The sequence below is a fragment of the Notolepis coatsorum genome (genome assembly GCF_963971535.1).
Source record: "Notolepis coatsorum genome assembly, chromosome: 10".
Lineage (NCBI taxonomy): Eukaryota > Metazoa > Chordata > Actinopteri > Aulopiformes > Paralepididae > Notolepis > Notolepis coatsorum.
In genome coordinates this window covers 45978233-46003272 of record NC_140174.1, presented here as the reverse complement: position 1 = coordinate 46003272, position 25040 = coordinate 45978233, and the positions used below count along the sequence as shown (strand labels likewise).

The 25040-nt window shown below is 45.8% G+C and overlaps 1 protein-coding gene across 1 annotated transcript; it reads right to left on the bottom strand.

Annotated features, from left to right (window-relative positions):
• Window positions 1-67: 67 nt before the first annotated feature.
• nat9 (N-acetyltransferase 9) lies at window positions 68-13964 on the bottom strand. Its single transcript, XM_084322641.1, has 6 exons — window positions 13671-13964; window positions 5083-5192; window positions 4427-4567; window positions 3865-3924; window positions 3380-3474; window positions 68-783 (listed from the first exon to the last, which is right to left on the bottom strand). The coding sequence occupies exons 1-6, from the start codon at window positions 13745-13747 to the stop codon at window positions 634-636; spliced, it is 633 nt and encodes a 210-aa protein (XP_084178767.1). The 5' UTR covers window positions 13748-13964; the 3' UTR covers window positions 68-633.
• Between the last annotated feature and the right edge of the window lie 11076 nt (window positions 13965-25040).

Sequence of the window (25040 nt, the reverse complement as noted above, 5' to 3'; positions counted from 1 at the left end):
TTCTTCTCCGACTCAGCTTGTAGAATAATGTTGGCGTGTTACTTTAAGGTTATTAATTACAGATGTGTTTACCCATCTATGACATCAATTTTATTTCCCAAAGGGATATTTCAGATTTTTACCACAAACGTTGAATGAAACAGAAATCGAGTGTTAAAATCACAATACATTGCAGCATTAAATCACAAGACGTATGGTGCTCAAAAACAAACAATCACATAATTATCTGGCCCAAATATCATAATATTTTGGATGATTCCCATCCCTATCCATTGTATTCAATCACAGACATCTTAGTCACAAACAACAGGTGATTGTAATGAAAGGTGATTATCAAATTACAAAACTGTGGCATTGCACCATATTGGTTGGCAAAACAGGTCATAAGAACACTATGAATGAAGATACCGCAAACAACAGGGTGCAGACTGTCACAAACCTATGCTGCGTTTATATGCATAATTATAGATAACACAACAGTTTAAATTTCCATTCTACCATAGCTTCTGGTAGCAGCGGGTCAGGGAATCCTTGGACCAATCACAATATACTCGTCCGGGTATCCTTCTGTACCCAGAACGCACTGCTTCACACTAGGAAGTCCTTTAGGTAAAACTTTCCAGTGTCCCGACATCATTGTGAGGTCAGTCCCTGCTGGTTGGTACAGATCTGTCTGTACTCTCTCTCCTTCACGTAGGCCATTTCGCCGAGGAGTCTTGCCTGAAAGGAGGCGTCCATGGTCACGCCCAGGGTCACCTCCTTGAACACCTTGCACAATGACAACTGCAGGGTACAGGGAAGGGATGGTTAGATTCATGCAACCTTCCCATTGTGATGTTAATTTGTGCTCCCATCGCTTGTCCTTTTCCACGTTCCTTCCTCCGATGATGCCATCTGGCCTGCCTTGCTCACCTTATTTACCCTACCTGCTTTTGCTGCTTTCAATGAATGGAAGCGGACATGACCGGTTAGCCTTCGGGAGAGGTGTTAGTTGGACAATGCCTAGGCTAACCAGCCATGTCCGCTTCCATTCATTGTGCTAAGCTAGGCTAATGTGCAGCCAGATAGCTTTCTACTGAACGCACAGAGAAAACTGGTATCTATCTTGTCTCTCTCTGGAGAAGACGGTAAGCTAATTTCCCAAAATGTTGGCATGTTCCTTTAACACTTTGAGTGCCAGCCATGGCATAATTCGTTATTTCATGCAAACCGTTCAGTGCCAAAAACGAGGTATGCCGTTTTTTTATCGTTATTTTCTTTATTAGAGATTTCCATTCATATTTCATGAATCTAGCCTCACGTTAGAACTCCGTCTGAACTCGAACAGGGAAAATACCGCCCCCTATCGTCTCTCCGGATGGTACTGCACCCCTTTGGATTGGATTGAATGAAACGCATGGAGAAAAAAAAAAGTCCTGCTTCCACATTTTACTTGTCAGACAAGTAACCAGAGACAATCGAAGTCATTGCCGACCATCAAAACAGAGGAGAATGTGTGTTTCCAGTACCCAGCGTTGGATCAATAAACGCAATCGATATTTGGAATGGCGATCAGGAATTGGAATCATCTTTTTGGAGAACATCTGATTTGAGGTAAGGAATCTATTTGACCAGTCTTGGGATAATCAGAGCTATTTTCACCTATATATCAGCGTGTGCCATATGTGTGTATGTGTGCGTGTGCGATCAGGAAATAAGATAATCGATTTTTCAGCCCGCTTCTATAGCGTGCATAAGTACACATATACTATCGATAATCTAGCGTTTATTTGAAAACTATTCATAAATAGGCCGAAAATTTTCAAAAATGTCAACGTGTTTTGTGTATTCCAGTGTATTCCAGTAACGGGCGATTATCACAGAATCTTCTGAAACTTTCAAAAGACGAGCGTTTTTCAAAATGGTATAAAACGGAAATGAACAGATTAAAAAACAATCCGTTTCGACAATGTTGACTGCAAACAAGTCATTGATAAGCGATGGCCATATTAGACACATAATTTAAGATATAGTTTATGCGTTCGCAAATATGAGAGCTCTATCATTGAAGTGGGTGGTGGCATTCAACGGTGTAAATAGGACACGGAGGCCGGCACTCAAAGTGTTAAGAATACAGAGCAGTCCAGTCAGTATTGGTGAACATTCACCACACTCTCCTGAAGCAAGAAATCAGAGGGTGATGTCACTGGGATGTGAAATCTGGGGCTGCTCCACAGAGAAGCCATTAACACATTCTGGGTCAGACCTTCTAGCAAATCTAGAATACAAACCTAAACCTCTTCTGGGTGTTAAGAGCTCTTAACACACATGGCCTTGTGACGTCAGAGCCCCATTATTATTATAGCCAATGGAGCAGCCCCAGATTTTACATCCCAGTGACATCGTTTGGAGAGTTCTTTCCAATTTGCGTGACAGTGGTGCATGACTGATGGAACCGTCCTGGGGCACGGAAGGAACATTAAAATTAGTGTTCTCAAACTGATCGCAACCGACCTCCTTGGTCACTACAGCCAAGGCACAGAAGTTACACCTCGATTGATGGAAATATTTCAAGCTAAAATGATTATTACTGATATTATTATAACTTCTCCAGATAGAGAAAATGAGCATTATTTACCTGAACTGCATAATATACCAGACCCAAGGCCTAAGAAAGTTAATTGTAGTCGTACTGTCGCTGTCATCTTGCAGAAGCCCGCACGTTAAAAAAGTTGATGCGGCTACTAACAACGCCCTCCGGATCATCACTGGATGCCTGAAGGCTACACCCGTCTTCCTGCTGCCAGTCCTTGCAGGAATCGCACCAGCTGGCCTACGACGAGAGGCTGCCACTCTCGCCCTAGCAAGGAAGGCAGTGAAGCATGACTGGCACATCCTACACAACACCACAACAACAACAGCACCTATGAGCAGACTCAAGTCCCGCCACCCCTACAACAAGGTGGCACAAGAGATGCTCCGTTCCACCACTGAGGACCTATCCAGAAATGGATGGCTGGCGGCAGCCTGGAAGAGAGAGTGGGAGAGTGCTGGGCCAACCCGTATCCACCACCACATCTGGGATCCAGGAGATGGCGCCACAGGAGACGATCTTCCACGCCGGCAATGGGTTCTGCTGAACCGTTTAAGATCTGGGGTTGGTCGCTTTAAAGCATCATTAAAGAAGTGGGGCCTGGCAGACAGCGCTGCATGTGAGTGTGGAGACCCTGAGCAGACTGTTGACCACATCCTGACCATCTGCCCCCTATACAAACCACCCTCGGAAGCCAGCCTCTTTGATGTGGGACCAGAGTTAAGGGCATGGCTACAAGATACGGAGTTGGACCTCTGACGTTACACGAAAGAAGAAGATAAAAAGGAGAATGTTTTACATAATTACCTCTTTGAAGTTGAGCTTCTTGAACATGGTGACGCTGACTTTGTTGTCTAGTCCGATCTTCGCCTCAAACGTTTGGATCCCCAGTCTGGTAACTCCTATTGGAATAGAGCACAGTGATCACACACAATAGCAGATACTGCAGTTCACTGGCAACCAACTGCACTCCATATGCTCACAAAATCTAAATCTGTATCATAAGAGGATTAATCAGCATACAGCTCTGTCCTCAGTGGCAATCTCATAGAATGTGTCATCAGTAACTTTAACTAACTTTCTCCCTTAAATCGTGTTCAGGTTTGACAAAGTGGAATGTACGTCATTATTCTAAAATGGGCAAACTTCAATGCAGCAGGATGACTGATCCAGAAGAGGTTTCTATCATCACATACTGTGGAATCCGCTCACCGTAGCACATCAACTTTGATGCAGCAGAATGACTGATCCAGAAACAGTTTCTATCATCACATACTGTGTAATCCGCTCACCGTAGCACATCATCATCCGTGTCACCTCCTTCCCGAGGCCCTTGCCCCTGTAGCTGGGCTCTGTTGGAGAGTACATAGACAATCACTGTTTGGAGACATTGGATACAAAGCTTCCACCATCACAACCGGCAGCACTGCCGCAAACCTTGAAGAGAAGGTTTCTTTTATTTTCTCATTGGATTTATTATTATTATTATTTTTTTTAGATGCAAAGCACCTCTATTCACTCACTAAAATAATCGTTTAACTCTAAGAAAAAACATGTCAGTGCAGACCTAATATTTGGCAAGTTTTGCAAATACCATTCCCGCTTTATGGCTTCACCCCAAATAGTGATAGTTTTACTAGCCTCTACCATCTGGAAAATGTGTCTGTGAAAATGTCTTTATCTTTTCTTTAATATTTTATTAATATGTATATTCTTTTTCTCGTCTCTAAATAGTATTAAATAAATGATTCCTCAAATTTAACTAGAGCTTTAAATGTTTTGTCAAACTTCAGCAGTCTGTACTAGACGTCATGTGTTTTTATGCGTTTATAACAGGAACATGCAGCGTCTCACCAGCTATCATGACCTCCAGCTCAGCCAAGGAGGGGTCACTGGGGTCCGTCAGAAAAATGTTGACATCTCCCACCATGCATTGCTCTTCCTGTACCCCAGGGTCCGCCAAACGCTGCTTGTCCAAGATGATGAAGGTGCACTCTTGAAAAGACAGAGGAAGAAGAAGGAGAGGAGATAAACAAGTAAAGAGATGATGAAGGAAATAGGGATGGTGAATCACTTCCGTCAGTCACAGTGTGCGTGTGTGTGTGTGTCACTACCATTAAAATATGGAGATTTCAATGAGCCAAGATATGCAGCCTAAGTCCATTTGATTCCCACTGGTTTTAAATGTACATTTTAATGCTCGAGTAAAGCTTTTCAGACGAGCACTTCCTCAGATAATCAAGGGTAGTGGCAAATAGAGGACACAACCGTGGACATTCTTTATCGTTTGTGTGTGTGTGTTTTGTGTCTTTAAACAAAAGTCCTTGTTAACGTTATTCTGTTGTTCCATTTTACACTTGTATTTAAGCAAGACACAATTCTACACCCGGCCGTAAAATTCCAACAGGGCTGATTCTAGTTGTGCAAGTTAAAAGCCCAAATTGGACAATGTGGATTGTGTAACAACAAGTCCACTGTGCGTCCCAAGTCCAAAACAAACAGTAGCTTACTGTCATCATCCTCCCTCCAGGTCCTCTGCATGTCAAACTCCTGCTCCAGAGTCAGAGGCTCTGATGAAGTCAGCTGCTGTAGCTCAGCAGACTTCATCCACTCATGGTACCTGGCAAAGACAGACAGAGAAGGACAGACTAGACATCATCCACTCATGGTACCTGAAGACAGACAGAGGGACAGACTAGACATCATCTACTCATGGTACCTGAAGACAGACAGACTAGACATCATCTACTCATGGTACCTGAAGACAGACAGACGGACAGACTAGACATCATCTACTCATGGTACCTGAAGACAGACAGAGGGACAGACTAGACATCATCTACTCATGGTACCTGAAGACAGACAGACTAGACATCATCTACTCATGGTACCTGAAGACAGACAGACGGACAGACTAGACATCATCTACTCATGGTACCTGAAGACAGACAGAGGGACAGACTAGACATCATCTACTCATGGTACCTGAAGACAGACAGACGGACAGACTAGACATCATCTACTCATGGTTAGGGATGGGTACCGAATTCTGTACTTTTGAGGTACCGAACCGAAACACGTCGGTACTACAGAGTATCGAATCAAGTGAGATACAAAAAAAAAAAAAAAAAAAAAAAAAAAAAAATCTTTTCATGTCAACGTTCACACGCACAATATATGATTACCTTGGATTTGACTTGATTCAACAACAAAGCAGTCGGAGCAATGGCAAGCCGAAAACTGTTGAAATTGTAGTTATTTGAAGTTTGGATTTTTTTTTTCACGACTGAGGTAGGTAAATTACATTTCTTGAGACTAAAGTACCGAAAAAAGGTACCGTTGGGTACCGGTATCGATTCACAGGTACCGGTATTGGTTCAAATGTGAAAGGTACCCATCCCTACTCATGGTACCTGAAGACAGACAGACGGACAGACTAGACATCATCTACTCATGGTACCTGGCAAAGACAGACCGAGAGGGACAGACTAGACATCATCTACTCAAGACCTTGGTTGCACCGAGTCAGTCGACGGTGATTATTCGTAATGGCCGTTGTTTATAATTGACCCATCTCAAACCCCCCACCCTCTTTTCTTGATCCTCCAAACACAATTTGCAACTTGCTTCCTTTGGACCAAGGAGAGGATTTGAGATAGGTAGTCAAGGTAGATAATTACTGGGCCGGGGCGATAAATCTATATAACAATAACTGATAAGAACTTTTTCTCAATATCAATACATACTGTATGATGACGATGCTCTGTTTGCCCACACATGTAAAATCACAGGTTATGTAATCCAGTTAACACATTCCCTGCCATGGTTATATCCATCAATGTAGCCTCACTGCCACCACTCTGGCCCTGTCCACACGAGCACTGGATTTAATGTGACCGAAGTTTGAAAAAAATAAACCTCTGTCCACACAGGTGAACAACCGCATATAATTGCGTACCCACGGCGGCTGGAAAAACCAGCAACCGATACATGTAGTACAATGCCAAGACAGTAGGCGGCGATGTTGTTCAGACATGAAGGCCATTTCAACCAATCAGAAAAGGTTGAACGCTCACTAAACTTCCTGTTTAGAAACACCATAGCCGCCATCTTTAAATATCATTTTGCCAACGGAACATATATTTTCAGCAAAGAAAGAAACTGCAATAAAAGTGCAATAAACAAACGGATACATTCACTGTGTTCTGCCTCTCATTTGTTGATGAAACAAAACCAACAGCAACACAATTTACCACCAAGAGCGGATAGTTTAGTCTCACAAAAGACCGCCGGTGTTGTTAGCTACATGCTAATGTGAATGGCTATATCTATGTATAGTATATAGCTTAAATGCTAACGTAATGTGGTAACGTTACCGCTATGAATGGATGCAAACGTTATTTAACACATTGCAGAATGGGTACAATACAATACGGCTCAATACAAACAATTGTTAAGGGGATGCAGTCTGGACTGGGTTCCTTATAACAATAACTTGACAATACATGAGTTTAGTTTAGCCGCAGCTACATGTTTACTCTGAGCATCAGGTCAGGAATGCGACAACAGACATCAGTCGATCACAACACTCTTCAACACAGACGATACGTTTCGAACAAAAGTTTGTTACAATCATTTTCATATAACGCTACTTGGGACAGCTCTGCTGTAAACACTGGTGTAGCTGGCTCTGCTCTAATCTCTCTACCCCTCGCTCGGTTGCTAACTTGCTATTGTTTGACAGTCTGCCGTGAACATGGGAAATAATTGCAACAGCTCTGCTGTAAACACTGGGAATAACCTCGGTTGCTATGCCCACACGCAACCGCAAAACTTCACCCTGGACTCCGGTTTTCAAAGACCGGGGTTGCAGTGTAGCAAATCCCCGGTTGTGTGTGGCCGAACAGTGCAACTGCGCACATACAATCATGGTTATATTAAATCCAGCGCTCGTGTGGACTGGGCCTATGGAGATGTTCACCTTCTTTGCATGGCTATAGCTTTTTAAATTGTATTGCTAAATTGACATTACTATGGCCCATTCAACATCGATTATCTATCGTTCAGGATGTAGAAATGTTATACTTTTTCATTCATAGATTCTTCCAAAAATACCTTCTAGAATATAAGTATGTTTTTTATCGTTTTCTGCAGTAATTCATAGAACGCGAGTTATAGGCATAAACGCATATATAGATTATCAACTGCCGTTTATTCCCGATACACGCTATATAAAAAAATTCAACTGTATATGATCCTATACGTTATGCGTCATCATGCGCGGATGAAAGGGGGGGGGGGGGGTAGTTTATAATTCCGTGATCGTCAGTAAATGCTTTATGTAGTATGGGTGATATATTGATCAGATCGGTTTGCAGTGAAAATAATAAACAAATCAGCGTCCTCTTACCGTGCGCCAATGAGACTGGCGGTGAAAGATCCCAGGTATAGGACGTCGATCGCCTAGGTCCATTTCCGGTTTGTATGTCGCAATAAACGCCGAAATCATATCGATTATTACGTTTATAAAGCGATCGATATGTACTATAGTATCTGTCGGGAGCCTTGCAACAATGTCTGACGGCCGGATGAATTTAATCGACGGACACCTCCCACTTCCTGTTGTTCAAGTGTAACTCGCCCGACCATCCACCAGGCGGCGGTATTGAGCCGTCGTTTTTTTTTTAGCCGTAGGGTCCAGCTGCAGCGCCGGAGGTGTATATATGAATTATGAATGCCATGGCGAAAAAATTTAATATTGATCTCAATATCGCTGTACAGCGTGGTCTGGCCTCTGGCGGTCAAAGCATGGCAGGCAATAACGTTTTAAAGTGTTTCCGGCGGTGGATGCGTTAATGTCATTGAACTGTGTGTTAATGAAGTGTGACATACCACCCAAAACTTTTCAAGCGACATTCCCTCAAATACTTAAGATAACATTTTGTGAGAAATCTTTGTTCATATCCTATGTGCTTCTTAATGAACACTTTAGACAACATAAACTTGTGTGCATCACAATACCATGATATAATCACAATATGATCCCATTGACAGCTGGTTATCGCCCCGGCCCAGCCCTATTTGTAATCCCAGCATGTGACAGACTTTGCCAAGGACCTGCCACTCCAAAATGAGGGTTTCCCCCTGATCAAAGCGACCTGCCAGGAAAATGTATTTGGGTATAGCAGGTCACCTGCAAGAGTGGTCATGTGACAGAGTATTCTGCTCTGTTTGAGGGAAAGCTGTGCGCAAACCTAGGTATTGTAATGAAATGTGTGTAATGTAATTTCCAAGGCTTTACATTGAGTCGAAGAAATTTGGCAATTCTACTATTATCATTATGTTCTACTCCATTATTATTATTACTATTTCTATTATTATCTTTTTGTCCTGCCTGTACCTCCCCTCCCCCGTCCCCCATGCTGCTATGACACCTACATTTGCCCAAGGGGATTAATAAAGAAACACTTGATTCCTGGCCTATAGGCAAATTTCTTCTCCCAGCATCATCCTAATGCCGTTGAGCATTAGTATAGGTTGGGCATACCAGATATGATACATCTGTGAAAAGGGCCCACTTTCCATCCAAAAACCTTTTTAGCACTAAGAACAACTTGTGAGTCAATGGGTTAATAGTATGTACTTAGATTTAAGATTCTTTGCGGGAATTGGGCCCAGGTGGACAGTTGTAGCCTGGCTCGCTGATAACAAACTATCATTAAACATGGGCAAAACAGAGTCCATGCTCTTCAGATCAAATAACAAACTCAACAAGACCAACGGCTTCTCTGTTACAGTGGGTGACAATATTGTCACAAGGAAAGATGAAATTACATATCTGGGTTCTATCCTAGAGTAGAGGCAAATCTTTCCTGTGCCAAAATGGCAACCAATGTAATCAAAAAGGTCAACCAACGAACAAGATTATTTTCTTTTTTTTTACCCACTTTTTCTCCTCCTTTTTCTGTGATTTTTCTCCCATCCAAATTTCCTCGTGCCAATTCTCCCTCCCCTGTCCTGATCGTTGCTCGCATGTGCCCCCCACTGGCCGGTCGTAGGGAGGATAGAAGCCCATCACATGTCCCCTCCGATACATGTGGAGGCAGCCAGTCACTTCTTTTCACCTGCCAGCGCGGACTCTCATTGGCGAGGTGTAACGTGTGGGAGGCTCACACTGCTCCTGCCATTTCCTGTCTTTGCTGTGCAGGCGCCCTGACCGACCTGTAGGAGTCGCCGTTTACAACGACCAGATTACCACCCAACGACTCCCCTCCCACTGACTCTGCCAATTGAGTAAATTGAGTCAGTATGACGGCCGGCCCAAGCCGGAGGTAACGCTGACAGCCGGATTCAAGACCGGTGTCTCTTGCGTTGGTGACGAGCGCAATGTCCGCTGCACCACCCAGCCGCACCAACGAACAAGATTCTTGTAACGGATCTCATCTCTGGTAAACAAGAATACCCTGAAGACTAACAGGAACACTCATTCAAGGGTACTACGACTATGCCTGCACTAGGGCTGAGCGATTAATCGATTTTAAATCGATCGCGATTTGAAATGATGCAATTAGCAATTTTTTTTTTAACCAGGAAGTCCCATTGAGATACAAGATCTCCTTTGCAAGTTGTTATTGTTGTAGGAACGGTTTGGGAGACGGAGGTAAGGGGTTTTAGATTGTGTGTTGTGAAGTTTAGACTTCAGAGAGGGAGAGTAACGTACAGAAAAAAAGGTACCGTTGGGTACCGGTATCGATTCCCAGGTAAAAAGAAACATTTTCAGGCTCGGTGTCCCGAACAGACCCACTGCGTAGGCCAGATGCAAGCCGCATTTTACTATAAATCTATGTGGGGCTGCTATAATCGCAATCGCAATATCTGTCAGATTATTTCCCAAAATCGTGCAGCCCTAGCCTGCACCTCATGGCACCAAAGCACCTCAAAGGCACTAAAAACAAGATTACAAACATCACAAAACACACTGGTCAGACTACTGCTTAACACTTTGAGCGCCACGCCGGGTTTTCCTTTTTACCCGCTGAATGCCACCATCGGTGCCAATGTTAACGTTAATATCGCCTAATCTATGTTTTAAATTATGGCTATGTGTCTAATCTGCCCATCGCATTATCAAAGACTATTTTCCAGTCAGTGCTGTTAAGGCAGATTGTTTCTTTATCGCGTCATTTCCGTTTCAGAGCATTTAGAAAAGCACCCGTTTTCAGATAAAAAACAGCCCATTCTGGAGCATTCTATGAAAATCGTCTTTTACTGGAATATTCCACAACGTTGATATTCGTCTGCCTTTTTATGAATCGTTTTCAAATAAACGCTAGATGATCAATATTATATGTGCACGCAAGCACATTCGGGCCGCGCACGGATAATCGCCCCGTTGATTTCCTCTCTGACTTTTACAGTGAAACCGAAAGAGGACATTTAACAAAACAGCTTATAACTTCATCAAAATTTGTTTGATTATCCTAACACTGATAACATAGAGTCCTTACCTGACATCAGATGGTATCCAACTGGTATATTCCAATTCCTGATCACCATTCGAAAAAATCGATAAGCGTATGGATCCAACGCGATACAGTAGAACTCCATGATCCGCGGGGCTCAGAGGATCCAGAATGAACTCTGATAACCACGGCTGCATCAGTGGACTGGAAAATGTGGAGTACCGGATTTTTTTCCCCATTCATTTTCATTGAGTCCATTCCAAAATCCCTTATGTCATCTGGGAGACGACAGGGGGCACTTTTTTCCACAATGATCGCCGGCGCCGCTCGGCTATACTCGGGTAGGCTCGGGTGATGCAATATGATTTCAGATCGCTAAAAAAAAAAAAAAATCCGAGAAATCTCGTGAGTGGCTTTCAACCACCTATTAATAAACCAGAGTATTCTCGTGTGTGGCACGGAAAGTGTTAACCTCACTCCTAAAACCCACCTCACCCCTGCCCACTTTGACAACCTAGGATGGCTTAGAGTAGACGACAGAGTACAGCAACTTGCAATGGGCCTGGTCTACACAAGATACACTACACCACTAAGGTACCCATTAACATGTCAAAATACTTCCTAAAGGTCAGTGAATACCACGACCACAACACCAGAGGGAGCTCCACAAATCATGTTAAACCCAGATGCGGCTCAAACAAGGGACTAAACACGTTTCGCAATTATGCCACATCAATGTGGAATGCCCTACCCACAGCTGTAAAGGAATGTGAATCACTACCCACCTTCAAAACCGCACAGGTCTAGTGAGGCTGCAACTCGAAACTGGCCCCTGTAAATGTCCAAACCCAACCCTCTCCAATGTAGTTTCTGTATGTCATGTATGTCATATAGTTATGATGAATTGAAAATGGGGGACCCTGATGTAAACAAGACGAAAGTCTCTCTCTGGTCTGCACCCCCTTAACACATTGACGGCCACAGGGATTAGACAGGCCCACTCTATAAGGCCAGCTTATCATAACATGGTTTAACTATGCGTGAGGGTGTTTGTAGAGCTAAATCTATATTTTAAATTATTGCTATGTGTCGATTCTCATTGTCAATTGACACTATAAACCTTCCCTTCAATATGCCTTAAAGAAATAATTTTCTCATCAATACGTTCCCATTTTATAGCGTGATGAATATGCGTTATATGGAATTGGTCTGGTATCATTTCTGCAAGGCTAGTTATAAGGCGCTAACAGGGCCCGAAACTAGAGCCCGCCACGGCGCCACCCACCATTGGCGACCATATTTTAGGTTTGGCGTGTGCCACTGAGAGGTCTGTCCGCCATTTGGCGGGTCACAAAATAGTCATGTAAAATAATTAAAACTGCAGTGTGTTTTGGTCTTACGACAGGCCTAATTTGTGGCTTGTTTACCGATGTCACATCCACTACTCTTCTGTCCTGACTGCCCGTGGCGCCTGCTTGCACTGTAGGGAGCTAACTAAGCTAAGCTAATTAGCGTTAGCTGCTAATCCTGGAAACGCTGAAAGCACTGTCAAAATGTTCCGCTGTGTGTGTACCACTAAAACATTGAGTGTCGTTGCATGCCGAATAAAGACCTCTGCAACAGGTCCTGCATTATTATATTATATGCATTTAACTCGTCGGCGAGGCTATTGAGCCGTACTGTATTGTACCCATTCTGCAATCTGTTAATAAAGTTTTAAATCAATCAATGCCGTTAGAAAATCAGGATTTCTGCGATCGACACCTGCTGTCTTTTCAGGTGAGGCGGCCGTGCGCAATTATCCTGAGTATCAAGTCTGGTTCGAATGAACGAGACTGAATCGGCGTTAGAGGAACAGGGAAAGCCTGGATTCAAACATCGGGTTAATTGAATCTGGATAATGGGACTTTTGATGACTTAGTTGAACCAGGTACGGGGAATAGGGCCCAGGTCGATTAAAGTGTTTCAACAAATAAAAAAAATAAACATATTAATCAACAAATAACGTTAGTAAACACAAATGCCTTAAAGGGTAATGTCACCTACTTTGTTATTCCTGTGACTGAGGACAATATTTGTAAACATGCCTGAATTTCCCCCAAGGGGATCAATAAAGGAATATCTCATCTTAACATGCACCACTCTCGCCTAAAGCTGGAAACCAAAGAAAGAACGGAAGAACCCGTGAGTGTATAATAATAATATTGTCACCTGGATGTAAAATCCAGGGCTAAGTACTCATAGACGCTGAATGTGGCTCTTGACTTTGTGAGGCCATAAAATATTGTATAGTGAGCTCGTAGACCGATTTTTATTTTTTTTATTCTGGTTCAGACCCGTTGGTAATACTAGAATATAAACCTTATTATGTGTGTGAATTCAGACGGGCATGTTATTATGCCTGGCCTCAGAGTCAGAGCCCGCATCGTCTATGGTCGGGGCAGCAGCCCCATATTTTACTTCCAGGTGACATCACTCCGATTGTCTCTGTGGTTTCTAGCTTAGGCGAGTGATGCTGTTCACAAATGCTGACTGAACCGTCCTGGCTGTGGGGCACACGAAGCATATAATGCGAATTCGTACAATGGGTGAAATTCCTTATATCGTTATACATCCCAATAATAGTCTTAACTTACCTGGGCACATGGTCTGCATTGTAAGGGACCAACACGACCTTTTCCCCTTCTAGTAAAGTGTTTTCATTTATCCTCATGATAGGCTACTAAACCTATCGTGCCACGTGGAAATTAATAATACCTTCAGCAAAGGCTACTTTTCCAAAATAGCACTGTATACTTTTCCAAAATAAAACGGTCTATCAGTAGCCAGCTCAAACCTTCGTGTATCGTTCAGTGCTAACGGTTCTGCGGCTCACAGGAATCAGTAATGTTTTCGAACGTTATTTCCTTGTATCGTCGCATTCGCTGGCCTTCTTCTTCTTCTCCTCCTCCTTCTTTTCTTCTTCTTATTTGACTTTGCGGCAGACTAGACCGGACGCAGCGTATTATCGCCCTCTATAGGTTGTCAATATCGTGTGATGTCACTAATAGGTTGATTGATTGATTGATTTATTGATTTATTGATTGATTGATTGATTGAAAACCTTATTAACAGATTGCAGAATGGGTATAATACAGTACAGCTCAATACACACAATTGTTGCAGACCAGAGAAAGACTTTCGTCTTGTTTACATCAGGGTCCCCCATTTTCAATTCATCAGGACATAATTGACATACATGACATACAGATAGACAGTACTGCTACATCTATACATTTATGACATACCAGATTTGCAAATACAGTACTGTTTGTGATACAAAAAGAGTCCAGAAAACGGAGTATATACATTTGACGTAAAAACTGTACATTGGAGGAGGTCGGGTGGGGTTGTGGGGGGGGGGGGGGGGGGTTGGGTAGGAAGGGGTTGGGGGGGGAGGGGTTGGGGGGAGAAACACTGTACAACTGTACAAGGCAAAACTGTACATTGGGATATTGACAATCATACTAGGTAATTTACATTGGAGGGGGTTGGGGGGGGGCACTGTACAAACAAGCAAAACTGTACATGGGGGGGGACACTGTACAAACAGGCAAAACTGTACATTGGAATATTGACAAAACCATACTAGGTAAATTACTGTACATTGGAGGGGGTTGGGTGAACCATGGGTTGAACCATGGGGAGTCACGTGATAGTTCTGTCTGGTTTCCGGAAAATGTTTGAAACCTTTACCATGGGAGTTTCTCAAGGTAGAGGGTGTTTACATGGTTCCACTTATTCAATTGGTCTGACATTTTGATGGGAGCAGAGTTAAATGAGATCTGCGTTTTTACATTTGACAAAAATGAGTGGGTATACAAGACTGTGCACCTCATGCAAAACTACATATTATTTCCAGGAAACGGTTAAAGTAATTGCATTTGAAGTTTGAAAACTTTATTAACAGATTGCAGAATGGGTACAATACAGTACGGCTCAACATTTACGGGGGCCATACAGATATACAGATATATATCATAACATTTATGACAATACATGACATACAGGTATACAGTACTGTTACATTTGTGACATACAAGATATGCAAATATACGGTACTGTTAAACAGAGATCCTAGCAGATAACATACAAGGGGGAGGAAACTGTACATTAGGAGGGGGTGGGAGGGGGGGGGGGGGTTGGACATTTACGGGGGCCAGTTTCGAATTGCAGCCTCCCGTAGGTGCTCTTTGAGAGCGGTTTTGAAGGTGGGTAGGGATTCAAAAAAATGTACGGCTGTGGGTAGGGCGTTCCACATTGATGTGGCATAATTGCAAAACATATTTAGGCCCATGTTTGTGCCGAATCTGGGTTGAACATGATTTGTGGAACTTCCTCTGATGTTGTGGTCGTGGTATTCACTGACCTTTGGGAAGTATTTCGACATGTACATGAAGACTTTGACTTTGAAAACGTAGAGGTTGGATATAAAAAAAGAGTCTACCCGACATCCACCGGAATGCAGCACAAGGTAGGTACAGTTCTCTGAGATAGGTACAGTTCTCTGAGATAGGTAAAATTTTCTGAGATAGGTACAATTCTCTGAGATAGGTTTGGTTCTCTGGGATGGGTATGGTTCTCTGAGATAGGTACGGTTATCTGAGATAGGTATGGTTCTCTGAGATAACTCTGAGATAGGTTTGGTTCTCTGAGATAGGTATGGTTATCTGAGATAGGTTTGGTTATCTGAGATAGGTATGGTTCTCTGAGATAGGTACGGTTCTCTGAGATAGGTTTGGTTATCTGAGATAGGTTCTCTGAGATAGGTTTGGTTATCTGAGATAGGTATGGTTCTCTGAGATAGGTTTGATTATCTGAGATAGGTTTGGTTCTCTGAGATAGTTATGGTTCTCTGAAAGAGGTTTGGTTCTCTGATAACTCTGAAATAACTCTGACCAAACTGTTAAAACTGGGGAGTTTCATTTCCACAGACACTGAACAATCCCTTCCGATACTGACTTGACTTCATCTGAGATAGGTACGGTTCACTGAGATAGGTTTGGTTATATTATGTCATAGCTTACGCTCTGCGCCTACTGGAACATATCCCATATCAGCCTATATACTGAATACATTTCTCCACATGTACCTGTACACACCCATCCGCCTGGCCACACCCCCATCCGCTCCTCTACATAAGCAGGGGTGTGGCCATACTAACAGCTCCTTCCCTATTTTCACCACGGCGAGTGTCTGTATACACCACTTGAGTTAGTGTAAGATAGTTGTTGGAGAGGAGCTGCGTGGACATTGTTTCTTGTTTTTTCTCTCTCTCACGAATTTTCGAGGAAAAGCTAAGTCATAATGTCTGCACCTAAATCGGAGGGTTCGGACGATGTCACCCTTCACCAGCGCTTTTCTATTGCTGCGTCCGCCGTGCGTCGTGGGGCTGCTCTGACTCCATGGTCGTGGCAGTCAGACACGCCCGAGTGGCGTCCGGTGGGGAGTCTGCCTCTCCAAGGGGCTGTTGAATCAAGGCCGTCTCCTGTGAGATGGCCTAGTTCCAGCTCTGGTTCCCCCGCCAGTGGACGGTCAACCGATAGGCCGACGGCTCCTCTGGTGGCTGAGGATTTGAGACGCAGGCTCTTCGCCTCTGCTCGCTCCCGTCGTAGGGCGGCGAGCTGCAGGGGCGAACGGCCTGGCTGTGGGGAGGTGCTGGAGCCGAACGAGGGTGCTCTTGCTCTGTCTCCGTTTCCGATGGAAACTGAGGATTATATGGAGGGGGCGGGAGCGCTCTTGTTTGATGCCCCAATGGAGTCGTATCACTCTCCCCCTCAGGGTGTGGCAGGGGGTGTTGCGTCTCCTTGGGGTCCCTTGTTCTCCGGTGTTGGGTTAGAACCTCCGACCCGGAGACGAGATGCCCGGCTATCAGCCGCGTCGGATTGTGGCGCCAGACATGGCAGCCTCCCGCACGTGAGGGACACAGGCGACGTGGAGGAAGGTGCGCAAGGGGAGTTGCGTGCCTTGTTCCCCGAGCTCATGGCGGCCGCCGCTGCCGCTAATGGCGTGGCGTTGCCGCAGCCTCTGCCTGTATCTGTCCCTGATGATATGATAGGTCATCTCTGGCAATGTCATCCTGTGAGGGAGACGGGCGTTGTCTGCCCATTCTTCCCTTCAATGGAGGCTTACGTACGACAGGGACAGGTAATCTCCCGCATCACTGGCCTTACCCCCGCCTACGTGCCAGTCACGCGGGTGGCGGGTTTGGTCCAGGGACTAAGGGATGGGGTGCCTCGGCTTGATAGCCCGATGACATCCATTCTCTGTCCCGAAGTGGTGTGGGAGCCGTTGCGGAAGCCGGTTCCCCAGGGGAAATCGGCTAGGCAGATGGCTAACTGGAGTGACCAGGCATTCATCGCCGCGACTCAGAGCCTGGCTGCGACGTCTAACATCGCGCAGCTGGCGCGCTACATGTCGGGGATGATGGCGGGCGGGTCGGTGTTGGACGACCGTCAACAATACCTTCACGCCCAGGCGGCTGGAGCCATCCTGCACCTTACTCAGCTGCAGGCGATAGCCGCCGGGAAGGGGCGCGCCCTGGCCACTCTGTCCCAGCGCCACCTTTGGCTGGAGCAAGCGAGGGTGCCTGAAAAGAAGAGGATTCCCCTGCTCACGGCCCCCCTCTCCGATGCTGGGCTCTTCGGGTCGGCTATGCAGCAGATGACGGCTGCCTGCAGAGAGATGGAGGAGGAGCGCGCTGTGCTCCAACCCCATTTCCCCCCACCGATGCCACCGATGCCACCGATGATCCCCCATTTTCAATTCATCAGGACATAATTGACATACATGACATACAGATAGACAGTACTGCTACATCTATACATTTATGACATACCAGATTTGCAAATACAGTACTGTTTGTGATACAAAAAGAGTCCAGAAAACGGAGTATATACATTTGACGTAAAAACTGTACATTGGAGGAGGTCGGGTGGGGTTGTGGGGGGGGGGGGGGGGGGTTGGGTAGGAAGGGGTTGGGGGGGGAGGGGTTGGGGGGAGAAACACTGTACAACTGTACAAGGCAAAACTGTACATTGGGATATTGACAATCATACTAGGTAATTTACATTGGAGGGGGTTGGGGGGGGGCACTGTACAAACAAGCAAAACTGTACATGGGGGGGGACACTGTACAAACAGGCAAAACTGTACATTGGAATATTGACAAAACCATACTAGGTAAATTACTGTACATTGGAGGGGGTTGGGTGAACCATGGGTTGAACCATGGGGAGTCACGTGATAGTTCTGTCTGGTTTCCGGAAAATGTTTGAAACCTTTACCATGGGAGTTTCTCAAGGTAGAGGGTGTTTACATGGTTCCACTTATTCAATTGGTCTGACATTTTGATGGGAGCAGAGTTAAATGAGATCTGCGTTTTTACATTTGACAAAAATGAGTGGGTATACAAGACTGTGCACCTCATGCAAAACTACATATTATTTCCAGGAAACGGTTAAAGTAATTGCATTTGAAGTTTGAAAACTTTATTAACAGATTGCAGAATGGGTACAATACAGTACGGCTCAACATTTACGGGGGCCATACAGATATACAGATATATATCATAACATTTATGACAATACATGACATACAGGTATACAGTACTGTTACATTTGTGACATACAAGATATGCAAATATACGGTACTGTTAAACAGAGATCCTAGCAGATAACATACAAGGGGGAGGAAACTGTACATTAGGAGGGGGTGGGAGGGGGGGGGGGGGGTTGGACATTTACGGGGGCCAGTTTCGAATTGCAGCCTCCCGTAGGTGCTCTTTGAGAGCGGTTTTGAAGGTGGGTAGGGATTCAAAAAAATGTACGGCTGTGGGTAGGGCGTTCCACATTGATGTGGCATAATTGCAAAACATATTTAGGCCCATGTTTGTGCCGAATCTGGGTTGAACATGATTTGTGGAACTTCCTCTGATGTTGTGGTCGTGGTATTCACTGACCTTTGGGAAGTATTTCGACATGTACATGAAGACTTTGACTTTGAAAACGTAGAGGTTGGATATAAAAAAAGAGTCTACCCGACATCCACCGGAATGCAGCACAAGGTAGGTACAGTTCTCTGAGATAGGTACAGTTCTCTGAGATAGGTAAAATTTTCTGAGATAGGTACAATTCTCTGAGATAGGTTTGGTTCTCTGGGATGGGTATGGTTCTCTGAGATAGGTACGGTTATCTGAGATAGGTATGGTTCTCTGAGATAACTCTGAGATAGGTTTGGTTCTCTGAGATAGGTATGGTTATCTGAGATAGGTTTGGTTATCTGAGATAGGTATGGTTCTCTGAGATAGGTACGGTTCTCTGAGATAGGTTTGGTTATCTGAGATAGGTTCTCTGAGATAGGTTTGGTTATCTGAGATAGGTATGGTTCTCTGAGATAGGTTTGATTATCTGAGATAGGTTTGGTTCTCTGAGATAGTTATGGTTCTCTGAAAGAGGTTTGGTTCTCTGATAACTCTGAAATAACTCTGACCAAACTGTTAAAACTGGGGAGTTTCATTTCCACAGACACTGAACAATCCCTTCCGATACTGACTTGACTTCATCTGAGATAGGTACGGTTCACTGAGATAGGTTTGGTTATATTATGTCATAGCTTACGCTCTGCGCCTACTGGAACATATCCCATATCAGCCTATATACTGAATACATTTCTCCACATGTACCTGTACACACCCATCCGCCTGGCCACACCCCCATCCGCTCCTCTACATAAGCAGGGGTGTGGCCATACTAACAGCTCCTTCCCTATTTTCACCACGGCGAGTGTCTGTATACACCACTTGAGTTAGTGTAAGATAGTTGTTGGAGAGGAGCTGCGTGGACATTGTTTCTTGTTTTTTCTCTCTCTCACGAATTTTCGAGGAAAAGCTAAGTCATAATGTCTGCACCTAAATCGGAGGGTTCGGACGATGTCACCCTTCACCAGCGCTTTTCTATTGCTGCGTCCGCCGTGCGTCGTGGGGCTGCTCTGACTCCATGGTCGTGGCAGTCAGACACGCCCGAGTGGCGTCCGGTGGGGAGTCTGCCTCTCCAAGGGGCTGTTGAATCAAGGCCGTCTCCTGTGAGATGGCCTAGTTCCAGCTCTGGTTCCCCCGCCAGTGGACGGTCAACCGATAGGCCGACGGCTCCTCTGGTGGCTGAGGATTTGAGACGCAGGCTCTTCGCCTCTGCTCGCTCCCGTCGTAGGGCGGCGAGCTGCAGGGGCGAACGGCCTGGCTGTGGGGAGGTGCTGGAGCCGAACGAGGGTGCTCTTGCTCTGTCTCCGTTTCCGATGGAAACTGAGGATTATATGGAGGGGGCGGGAGCGCTCTTGTTTGATGCCCCAATGGAGTCGTATCACTCTCCCCCTCAGGGTGTGGCAGGGGGTGTTGCGTCTCCTTGGGGTCCCTTGTTCTCCGGTGTTGGGTTAGAACCTCCGACCCGGAGACGAGATGCCCGGCTATCAGCCGCGTCGGATTGTGGCGCCAGACATGGCAGCCTCCCGCACGTGAGGGACACAGGCGACGTGGAGGAAGGTGCGCAAGGGGAGTTGCGTGCCTTGTTCCCCGAGCTCATGGCGGCCGCCGCTGCCGCTAATGGCGTGGCGTTGCCGCAGCCTCTGCCTGTATCTGTCCCTGATGATATGATAGGTCATCTCTGGCAATGTCATCCTGTGAGGGAGACGGGCGTTGTCTGCCCATTCTTCCCTTCAATGGAGGCTTACGTACGACAGGGACAGGTAATCTCCCGCATCACTGGCCTTACCCCCGCCTACGTGCCAGTCACGCGGGTGGCGGGTTTGGTCCAGGGACTAAGGGATGGGGTGCCTCGGCTTGATAGCCCGATGACATCCATTCTCTGTCCCGAAGTGGTGTGGGAGCCGTTGCGGAAGCCGGTTCCCCAGGGGAAATCGGCTAGGCAGATGGCTAACTGGAGTGACCAGGCATTCATCGCCGCGACTCAGAGCCTGGCTGCGACGTCTAACATCGCGCAGCTGGCGCGCTACATGTCGGGGATGATGGCGGGCGGGTCGGTGTTGGACGACCGTCAACAATACCTTCACGCCCAGGCGGCTGGAGCCATCCTGCACCTTACTCAGCTGCAGGCGATAGCCGCCGGGAAGGGGCGCGCCCTGGCCACTCTGTCCCAGCGCCACCTTTGGCTGGAGCAAGCGAGGGTGCCTGAAAAGAAGAGGATTCCCCTGCTCACGGCCCCCCTCTCCGATGCTGGGCTCTTCGGGTCGGCTATGCAGCAGATGACGGCTGCCTGCAGAGAGATGGAGGAGGAGCGCGCTGTGCTCCAACCCCATTTCCCCCCACCGATGCCACCGGTGATGGCCGACGGAAACAACGTCGTCGGAGGACCGCGACCGTTGCCTCCGCCACCACCGCCGCCGCTGCTGGGCCTTCGTCCAAGAAGGCCAGGAGTGAAGGGAGTGCCTCATCCGCCGCAGCCAGCCGCACCACGCCCTCCGGGCCGGCTCCCCGTGGGGGCAAGCCCCGTGCTGCACGCGGCAGGCACCGCTAGTGACTTCCCCTGTTTACCCCTGTTCCCTTTTTGCACTCGGTCAAAAGACTGTTCTTTCCTCATCCTGAAGAAATATGTTTCTTCTTATAGTGGTAAATTTTACCGTTGTCTGAGGGGGTTGTTCTGTTCATTGGAAACATGGCATCGAGTCCACAACTTTGTTGGAGTGTTAGCCTACAGAAGTGCTCGTATGTGTAGCTTGTACCGAGGTTTGGACGATGTCACCCTTGTGGCAGGAGCACTCATTCAAGGGTACTAGTTTGCACCTCATGGTACCAAAGCACCTCAAAGGCGCTAAAAACAAAATTACAAACATCTCAAAACAAACTGGTCAGACTACTACTTGACCTTACTCCTAGAACCGACCTCACTCCTGCCCACTTTGACAACCCAGGATGGCTTAGAGTAGACGACAGAGTACAGCAACTTGCAATGGGCCTGGTCTACAAGATACACTACACGACCAAGGTACCCATGTACATGTCAAAATACTTCCCAAAGGTCAGTGAATACCACGATCACAACACCAGAGGGAGCTCCACAAACCATGTTAAACCCAGATTCGGCTCAAACAAGGGACTAAACACGTTTCGCAATTATGCCACATCAATGTGGAACGCCCTACCCAAAGCTGTAAAGGAATGTGAATCACTACCCACTTTCAAAAACACTCTCAAAGAACACCTACGGGAGACTGCAATTCGAAACTGGCCCCTGTAAATGTCCTAACCCAACCCCCTCCAATGTACAGTAAATGACCAAGTATGGTTTTGTCAATATTCCAATGCACAGTCTTGCTTGTACAGTTGTACAGTGTCCCCCACCCACCCACCCCTCCTACCCAACCCCCCCCCCCACCCAACCACCTCCAATGTACAGTCCCCATCCCCCACCCCCCCCAACCCCACCCCACCTACCCAACCTCCTCCAATGTACAGTTTCTATGTCAAATGTATATACTCTCTTTTCTGGACTCTTTTTGTATCACAAACAGTACTGTATTTGCAAATCTGGTATGTCATAAATGTATAGATGTAGCCGTACTGTCTATCTGTATCATGTATGTCATATATGTTATGATGAATTGAAAATGGGGGACCCTGATGTAAACAAGATGAAAGTCTTTCTCTGGTCTGCATCCCCTTAACAATTGTTGTATTGAGCTGTACTGTACTGTGCCCATTCTGCAATCTGTTAATAAAGTTTTCAATCAATCAATCAATCAATCAATCAATCAATCAATCAAACTCTCTTAAACTTCTGTGTTTTTCTTAAAACATGAAACACGGGTGTCGTGTTCGCACATAAGCCTACGGCCGTGTTTATAAACCCTGTTCGCAGTCGTGTTATCGTCTGTGGCTGGCGTGCGTTGGTTTAGCTTAGCCTTGTGGATGCGCTTTTTTATACAGCATGCTGGCTACACGGGTATCATCGTTGATCGTTGTTTTTCTTCGTATCCGGGGTGTGGGGTCATGAGGGGGTGAACTGATAAACCCCTTCTTCCCTCTTTTCTGATTGGTCAGGGGGTTGGGCCCTCTGTCTTTCGGGCTCCCCCTCAGCGTACGGACCGCCCAGACCGTGCAGGCTTCTAAATCACTTCTAAAAACCGACCTGTTCTCCTTGGCCTTCCCCCCCACTTAATCACTACTAGACCCCTGGCCCTTCTATCCTCTTTGTTTTACTGTGCCCTACCTGTAACTGAGGGGTACAATTCCCTGACTGTATTAATAAGTATGGTATCATTAAACCACTACCGTCTTATGTACATTACTACTGGCCATACAGTACACAGGTATCTTATGATGAACACTTCCCACAATGACTCGGTTCCACACAGAACTGGATTTAAGTATTTATTAGCAGCAATGATAGTACATAATATACTTTACTTTAGATGCGCTTATAAGGCAAAGGAATGTGCGTAGGCAAATCAATAACGTATGTCCATTCTCATATTACGCAGGAGATAATAATACAACCTGAATCTTAGGAATTATATCTATGGTACTCTGTTAGGCAGCGGGAGATACTAGTAGGGTTCCCACCGGTTGTAAGCCAGCAGGGGGAGGAAATGTTCGAATGCAAAGTCTGGATCAGCGGGGACTCAATAAGCTCCTGCTATGGGAGGCGGTATATTACTCCCTGATCGGCAGACGAAAGCAGCAGCTGTAATCCCAGTATGCGTGCAGCACAGGTGAAAGCCGGCCAGCCTCTCCAAGAGACAGGCTCGAGTGATGTTCCTCACGTCACGGGTAAATCCCACACAGTAGTGGGGTGTAGACGATTCTTCTCCGCTCCAACAGCCTGGTCCAAAGCAATATAATAATAATCCAGCCGGATAGGGGCTCTGCATTCACCGGTGTAGATTCTCCGGTGCGCGGTACTTCACATTAACTAGGTAGAACTTGACGTTATTCCACTAAGCTCTGACACTTTACTATCCTATTCGCACGCGGCTATAAGTGCTCTATTTAGATGCACGGTTGCTCACTTCACTTGGCCGTTGACTCGTGATGAAGGCTTTACTAGTAAGGAGCGAACGATACGTTGAACGAACGTATTAGGATAAGACAAGACTCTATTTCGGGGCAAAACGGGCCCTACTTCACCGCACGTTGTATCGTGGGTGAGGCTTCACTTGAGTAACTCGAACTACTTCTGTATTCACCTGCGCCATATTTATACGTACGGTGAATAATCTAGTGCCAACCTTATTTCTGTCTCATATTCCTGGGCAAAGCCGGGCATGTACAGACATGTCTTAGCGGTGACTTTGAACTCGGCATTGGGGGTATGGCCGTTGGCGCCTAGGGGATCGCTTCCAATAGGAGAACGAAATATTATGGTCTGTACTAGGTTAAAGGGATATTCCGTGTATATGTACAAAGAATACACAAGGGATATCAGACGATATACAAATCCTATGCAATATATATCAATCAATAAATACATATATTCGGTTTAATCTGACCCTTTGTAACACTACCTGTTTTTATTACTTTCATTGCTTTACTATGTTTTTAATCTTATATCCTGCATCATATTATTTTGTTTTTATTACTTTCATTGCTTTACTATGTTTTTAATCTTGGGGGGGGGTAGGGAGTTCCCTGGTTCCACGCTTTTTTTTGGCCAGGTGGGTCACGGAATTCCCCCCGCCATAGATTACGTCACTGGGCGCGTTTCTATTGGTTGTGAGACTTCCGTGAGTTCTTTTCAGGCTCCATGTGGTGGACTTCTGTTGTTGTCAAGATGAGTTTTGCGGTGCATGTGAACTTAGCGAAAGTTCTCTGCTCTGCGCTCTGTTACATATGTCTTGAGCTTTTGGTCACGTAGCTCAATGTTACATATATCTTTTCAATTATTACTCACGTGGGAAGTCTCTCTGGGGGTTCCCTGTCTCCTCTCTTTTATACAGGGCAGGGTTGACAGGGGTGTTTT

Coding starts and splice junctions, on each gene's coding strand:
- nat9 (XM_084322641.1), bottom strand. CDS start 13,747: ATGAGGATAAATGAAAACACTTTACTAGAAGGGGAAAAGGTCGTGTTG. Junction 4,568..5,082: donor CTGGAGGGAGGATGATGACA/GTAAGCTACTGT, acceptor TGTCTTTTCAAG/AGTGCACCTTCATCATCTTG. Junction 784..3,379: donor AGAAGCTCAACTTCAAAGAG/GTAATTATGTAA, acceptor TGTACCCTGCAG/TTGTCATTGTGCAAGGTGTT.